The sequence below is a fragment of the Mus caroli genome, chromosome 13, assembly GCF_900094665.2.
Source record: "Mus caroli chromosome 13, CAROLI_EIJ_v1.1, whole genome shotgun sequence".
Lineage (NCBI taxonomy): Eukaryota > Metazoa > Chordata > Mammalia > Rodentia > Muridae > Mus > Mus caroli.
The window spans coordinates 105,824,157-105,831,903 of NC_034582.1; the positions used below are offsets into that span (position 1 = coordinate 105,824,157).

The 7,747-nt window shown below is 43.4% G+C and overlaps 1 protein-coding gene across 1 annotated transcript in view; it reads right to left on the reverse strand.

Annotated features, from left to right (window-relative positions):
* Il31ra (interleukin 31 receptor A) overlaps positions 1–7,165 on the reverse strand; it is a 38,115-nt gene extending 30,950 nt beyond the window's left edge. Inside the window, exons 1-2 of the mRNA XM_021180513.2 lie at positions 7,112–7,165; positions 4,465–4,543 (exon numbers count right to left, since the gene is read on the reverse strand). Coding sequence (XP_021036172.1) covers positions 4,465–4,519 — 55 coding nt within the window. The 5' untranslated portion in view covers positions 4,520–4,543; positions 7,112–7,165. The remainder of the gene's footprint in view (positions 1–4,464; positions 4,544–7,111) is intronic.
* Between the last annotated feature and the right edge of the window lie 582 nt (positions 7,166–7,747).

The following is a 7,747-nucleotide window of genomic DNA, read 5'->3' on the forward strand; positions in this document are numbered from 1 at the left end:
CCACCCACTCCCACTTCTTGGCCCTGGTGTTCCCCTGTACTGAGGCATATAAAGTTTGCAAGACCAAGGGGCCTCTCTTCCCAATGATGGCCGACTAGGCCAAATGATGGATTTCTAATACATACACAAATGCAAGAGCTGAGGGAAATTTTATACTAAGGGCAATGATAAACTCCCACTAATGTCTTTTGAATGTTTGACTAGATAATAGTCTTTAAGAGAAGGTATATTTCAGAGGGGAAACCGAGTCACAATCACATATCAAATCAAAGCTTTAATACTTCTTAGAAAAGAAGTCCCTATTGGACAAGGAATAGAAAAGGGTGGGTTGGGGAGATGGTTCTGTGAGTAAGAGTGCTTCCTGCAGAATCATGAGAACCTGGGTGTGTTCCTCAGCTGACGTAAGAAGCTACACACGACCTGCAAACCAGCACTGTGTGGGAAGCAGAACTCCTGGGCTCTGCTGGCCACCAGCCTAGCTCAGGATCTCACAATAAAGATCTGAAGGAAACAAGGCAGAGAGTGAAAAAGCAGGACATCTAATAGCCTCTTCTGGTCTTCGTCTGGGCAGATGCCGCTGTACGAGCACACATCATCCCCCCACCCCCCACATACACGCACATGTACACATACATGCTCATAGGAGAGAAGGGGGGAGAAGAGGAGGAAGAGGTATTGGTTGTCGTAGCAACTCATCCCTTCTAGCAAGGACCAACTGAAGAGAAGGAGATTGGAATGAAAAGAGGGCAGAGCAAGATAAACATGCAAATGGGCCCCCACCAGCCATCTGGGCTAACATCCCATTTTACAGGGCTCAGCATGAAAAGGTGGGGAAGTCTAGAAGAAGCTAGGTTTCAGTATGCAGCACCAACTCCAGCAAGACATCTTCATCCTCAGTGGCAGAAGGGAGGCCTAGAGCAACCCTTCAGGTGAACTGCCTAGAGGTGAGTATAGCATCCAGGGATTCCGAATCTTTCTTGTGCTCCAGGATTGGGGGTGGTCTGAAGGTAGACCTCTAAGATTAAAGTAGGCTGAGGACTGGGACAAAGGCGTGTATACACAGAGGGACTTCCAGACCACACACAAACAACTTGGTGTAGCTTAATACCTCACTGCTCAGCTAAAGCCAGCTGACTCACAGTGACTAGCAGAGGAGAGGCTGGGCAATACCAGATGGGCCAGAGAAGACTAGTGGAGTGTAAGGACTCATTCCTGAGGACACTAGTGTTAGGCAAATCCTACTCGAATGCCCAGACACCATCAGAAGAAAGAACAAGGGGATAGCAAGAATTTTGGCAGTGAAGTTTTTACCCCAGAAAGACTGAGTTAACCCAAAGTTGCTGGAAACCAGAAGAAAGTGAGATAGGACTAATGAATAGCCTTTAAGGCTCTTCAACTTCTCCTGTTTCTGTATTCCTGCCTGATTTTTCTTTCAGTTGACAGGAGACTTTGTTTAATTTAACTTGATCATAGAAAACAGTGGTATTCTACTCCTCTAATGCCCGAGCAATGCTATCTGTTCTTTGACTCTTTCAGAGACATATTACTGTCTCCTACGAAGGCAGTAAAGGGCTCCAGGATGAGTGACATTCATCCTTCTGTTTAGATTTTAGCAGTTATGATTTTAAAGGGCTCTAGATATAAATGTTTATATACATATTTACTTATATATTTGTTCTATAGTATGTACATTGTCCACATGCACAAAGGAGACCCCAGACAGTGACACAGGAGAACGAGAAAAAGCGAGATGTCTCTGACTCCCTCCCATAGGTGCTATATCCGTACCCGTCACTCAGTAGCTCAGTAAGAATTTCTATCGTCACAGCTTTTGTAGCCAAAACCATGACAAAGATGGTGACTTGCAAGTTTAGATGCATAACAAGACCAAAATGAAATGCTAGACCTAAGTAATAGTCTCTGTTACATGGAGGTTGGAAGGTGCAGAATTAACACATTCCACAAAGGGCCCACACACAACTTAAGACGTCCCTGGGGAGTCCTTGGGACAGCAAGCAGGATGTTAACAGCCTGAATAGTTCACAAGGGTTACGGGGAGAATCTCGTAGAGATGAACTAAGGGTTATCCCAAGAGAAATGACTCATCTGTTGACTGATGCACTCCTATGTCCAGGACTCAGAGAGAGCAGCACTGTATTTATATGTGTGCACGTGTGTTTGCTGCATGCACTGTGTACAGTGTATAGTGTGTGTGGTATCCAGGGCTTGTGGGAGTGTATAGGATTCACATACACTGTGAGTGTGAAGGGCTGGGTGTGGCAGTGTGCCTCTAACTCCAGCCATAGCAATGGTGGATGGACAGAGAAAGGCAGACCTTGAAGCTCACTGCACAGCCAGCCTAGCCTAGTCCTTGAGATCCAGATTCAATGAAAGAACTTGTCTCAAAAAACAGGAAAGGAACGTCACATGACCCTTGGGCCTCCACACACATGTAGATGCGCCCACCTGCTTATTAACAAGTACACACACCACACACAAGTATGAAATAATAACCCCAGTAATCTCAGCAGTGAGTTACCGATATGAAGACAGTTATATAGGCTAATGAGACATTCATGGCCTGGAAGATAGCTCAGTCAATAAATTTCTACTTTAATTTTTCTAATCTGTTTTTGAAAAGCCAAAGTCTGGCATGGTGGCACCACCATGTGGATGTGGATCCTGGGGCAAGCCAAGCCCGTGTGGTAAGTTCCAAGCCAATGAAAAACCTTGTCTTTAAAAATCTCAAAAGTGGATGGTGACTTGTGATAAAGATTTCCTCTGGTTTCCAGACTCACATACACTCCACACAGACACAGACAGACAGACAGACAGACACACACACACATACACACACACAGTGGAATAATAGAGGCAAAGAAAGATAAATATTACAGTCTCCCTGTGTACTTTAAAAAAGGCTGACCTCATGGAAGAAGATACTAGAAGTGTGGGTAGTTAGAGGGGATGATGTATAGAAAGACACTTATTAATGTATATATAATTATAGCTAAATGCAAGTGCTTCTTAAATGTCAGAAACATGCAAATGCATAGGGCCAGACCATAAGAGAGATGAGAAGTTGACTAGGGGTGGCAGGGAGGGGAGAGAAAAGGAGAATGACTTTTAATGGTTAAGGTTTCTTTTTTGGATGAAGAAAATGCTCTAAAACTGACTATAGGTTTTTCTAAAGATCTGTATTCATGTCTACCTGTGTTGGGGCATGTCCACGTAAGTGCTAGTACCTGCAGTGGATAGAGCAGGATCCGGCCTCCTCTGGAGCTGGGATTCCTGGTCACTGTAAACTGCTGGGAACCGAACTATGGTCCTCTGCAAGAGCAGCAAGTGTTCTTGACCGCTGAGCTATTTCCTCTGCAACACTAAAACTAGCTGTAGGTCACACTACTGAGCAAACCAAGAGCTTATGGATCTTAATGCTCTCAACAGAACTGTCGGACATGTGAATCTTATCTCATTAAAGCCAGATTTCAAAGACAAAGAAGCAGCTTCCGTTAACATGTACTAGAATCCGTAAGCAGAAGGAATGACATATGTGGTTTCCAGAAATAAGAATGTCACCAGGTGTCAGGAAAAAAGAAAATGGCTCCAGAAGTTGTTTTCCACCCAACCAGGTCCATTTGCATGGGGCCACCTCGGTTCAGAGCTTGTTGCTTGCCAAGCACAGACATTCGATACAGGTGTTACAGTTCTTCAGTGTCAGTATCTCTTCTTCCTGAACACACAGGCGGACTTTACCTCCTTGGCCCTTTAAGACTGGGAATGGCCACGGGGCATGCCTTGATCATGTGACATGCAAGAAACAATTGCTGGTAAATTGCATCTCTCTGCCTTTCAATATTCAGCCCACAGTGATTTTTTTTTACATCTTAATTATTTTTTAAACATAGGTTGTGATAAACTAAATTGCTCTGAGGTTGGCATGATTTAGGTGGGATGAAGCTTTTGACACTGGCACAAGAAACTGTCATATATGAAGTTCACTCTTGAGAATCACATAATAGAGTTACTAAAAATCTTTTTGAAAAACCTATCTCATAAAGTAAGTTTACAATTTTATGCTGGGCTATGCTTATAGCTATCCCTGGGCTGTCTACACTTTTGACATATTGTCATGATATTATGCTCTGGAAATACATTGGGTCTCATTCATAGCTCTCCTGGAATGTATGGAGCCTCTGGGCCAGATGTTGGACATGTCTGAATGCACTTGATCCTTATGAGGTCATTGATTAAGAATGCAACAGATCATCTCTCCAAATTTACATGCACAAAAGTATTTCTATTGTCGGCACACACAGGCAAGCTTGTGCCCATGCATGGGCACACACGTGCATTGAAACTGTCAAGGATTCTACTGTGAATATTCAGAATCCCTTTGTTCCAAAGTTAAAAATTCTTCCCCCAAAACATATGAATTATACGATCCATGAAAGGCTAACCTACCTGCCAGGCTGAATTTGCAGAGGAAAGAGAATACCCACAGTGCCAAGGTCCACATTATTCCAGAGTTCACACCCAGAGGCTGGAGAGAGAGTTCAAAATGGCATCAGTCAAGAGAGAGGCTGCTTCCTGCCTCTCTTTAACAACATTGACAGATTCTAGGCATTTGGGCAGGAGGGAGCTTCATTTCCATCCCACCCCATCCCACTCCACCCCACCCCATCCTGATGGCTGTCTTTCACAACACAGATCTTTTCTATTTCATCAACCCAGTCCCCATTTTAAAGATATGTACTGGCAATGGGTTCTTGTTTTGTTTTTTTGTTTTGTTTTGTTTTGTTTGTTTTTATCCACAATGCATACCACTCACAATGCACACTCAAAGCAAACTACCACCAAGAACAGGGCTAAGGCAGGCAGAAGGCACTACGAATCTGTACAGATCTGAGACCAGCTTCTAGCCTTTGCCTCAGTTACTGAGTCCTGGGCCAAAGGGATTAACCAAGGCTTTCCAGAAACAATGTTCTATTTCATATCTCCAAACTGTGTTTGCCTACCAGAGCCCCTTCCCATTATAAAATCATGATACATGATACTTTGGTTTTATACCTAGTTCTTGACTCGTAACTCCTCCCCAAAGGCAGGTAGTAGAAACTGACATTTCTCTTTCTTGAGATGAGTCAAAGAAACTCTATCAGACTTTCTAATTTTCCCTGCCTTTTTCCCTTTATCTCCTTTTTCCTCCTTCCTTCTCTCCCTCTCTTCCTTGCTTTCTTTGTAGAAATAGGTTTTCACACTGTAACTAGGGTTAGTTTCACTAAGGGCTTTATGTGGCCAAGGCTGACATTGAACTCATAGCAGCAATCCTCCTGTCTCAGCCACCGTAAGTGCTAGGATTCCAGGCATGAGTTACCACACCGGCTTCTCCTGCCTTTCTATCTTGCTACTAAGCATGAACCCTCTGACCTACCTGCCCTTCTGCAGGACCAACAGTCATAAAACTCTTGTCACTGAAGAGGAAGCCCATTCCATTTCCTAGAGGAAGAAAGTCTTTATACACAGGCTTGCTGGGCTATCCTAGGCTATTCCACCCAACCTACTAGCAACTGAGCCTATACACTGGGAAAACCCCAAAGGACATGATGCCAGGAGCTCTCAGACAGAAGGACACATAGAGACTTCCCGAGGGTTGTGAGAGCCCACACCTTCTCCTATGCATCTCTTTATCTGTATGTTTTCTATTATATTTTTAATAAATAACCTGATAAGCCTGCTCCTCTTAGTTCAGGGAGCTGTTCAAGCAAATTAGCCAAACTCAAAGAGGAAGCTATAATAACAATGGTTTATATAGTCAGTTGGTCAAAAGCACAAATAAAATCACCCAAGGCTTAGAACTAGCAGACACATTTTCAGGGAGCCAGTCTTGAGGTTTGTGCCTCCAGCCTGGGGTGTTATATCTAGGAATGTGGTATCCGAGCCGAATTGGCTCAGAGGCCCTCTATCTGGCATCTGATGCTACAGAATCAATGGTTTGCTATGTGAGAAATCCCCACCCGTCTGCTACTAGAAGTTTCTATGATGACTGTGATGTAGCGGCAGAAGAAATGGAGACCTTTTTGTTTTTCCTGCCACATCCTTATTTCCAGCAAATTAATCACTTTCCTAGACTCATTTCAAGGCCAATCTAGGCCAGGATGCCCTCCCTGAGCACCCACAGAACATTCCCCTCAGAGTTGTGTGAATGGTGCTTAGCAACACACTTTCTGCCTTCCCCTCATTCTGAGACTAGCTTCGTGAGAATGAACGCTATTCAGCGCAGGCCTGCTACATGGTAGGCATGTTCATGTGGTACTGCTTATGTTGTATGGCTGTTAATAAGGAATAACATGGATGCTAGCTCTGGGCTAGGGGAACCTAAAGATGAGGCAAACGTAAAAAAACGTACCTCATCCCAGGAAGAAGTAAACGATGCTACATTTTCCTGTGACAGATGGTTGGATGAGCCACAGGGATAAAAGTCTCACATGCGTCAGCCAGCTAAAGTACCTACTAGATGAAAATGCCTTAAGTAATAGCGCAGCATGAGACCTAGGTTCTACAGAAATAAAAACGCTCAGGAGAGGTGACCTGCGCCTGTAATCCCAGATTCAGGAGGCTGAGGCCTGAGTTCAATTGTGACTTCAACGAGCATGTGCGCACACACACACACACACACACACACACACACACACAAACTAAAATTAAAGTTCTTCATCAAGATAAAAATAAAAAAACTCAAAAAGAGGCAAAAATGAAATCATTGCCTAACAATGAAATGTTGCTCTTCTGTTTCTCATTGTTAGAAATCCATATTAATCTGTTTCTAGTTTTAGGAGAAAACATGTCTTTTAGTCTTTGCTCCCACTTACATGTTCAAAAGCATTGTTGGAATTGGAGGGAGGTCCAGATATGGAAATTCTATAAAAACAGATGCTATCAGCCCAATAATTGAGTCAATTAATAGCTATATAATAAAGCTAATACTATTGGTAATAAGTTATTTTTCATGTTTAAATCTTTGGCTGTTTCATGTTAAATAAGATTTTAGCTAGCGTTCAATGTTTTCAATTAATGCCAATCATCACCACCCCTTTACTATGAGAACACTTACCTGTTATTCGTGAAGGTTTAAAAAGCAGCTTTAAACGGTCCGGCGGCAAAGCTGGAGCAGTCACAGTTGGGGAGAGTGTCTTTCTAGAAACGGAGACAGCCACAGCTGGATTTCTTGGATTCATTCAGCATTGTACACTGAGTGTAGAAGAGCCCAGCTTTGACTTCCAAGAGCCGGACAGTGGCTTCTTAATAAGGGACAGAGATAGAGAGGGAAGCCAGAGTTGTTGTTTTTTTTTTTTTTTTTAAGCTACCAATGAGTAAGACGATATTACTGATGACTATCATGCTGTAATTCTTCCAGGGAGTTTGAGCCAAAAATGAGTAAAAGTCTCGGGTCTCCTTGTGTAGTCAGAGAGTGAACTGTGACCTTAAATATTCCATGGCAAAGATAATTGTACAGGGAAAACACAGAGCAGCTAAGAAGAGACACGAAGTAATGACTGTAGACATCCAACCAACTCCCTCAGGACAGGGACCCTTATTCCAGTATGTTTGTCCTCCAGGGTCTTTTCAGTGAAAAACCCTTGCCTCAAGGGAGGGACAGGAAGCGATAGACTAGGATGCCAAGGGACCTTCATATGCTCTTGGGGGCAGGAATGCTCTCTCTCTCTCACACACACACACACACACACAC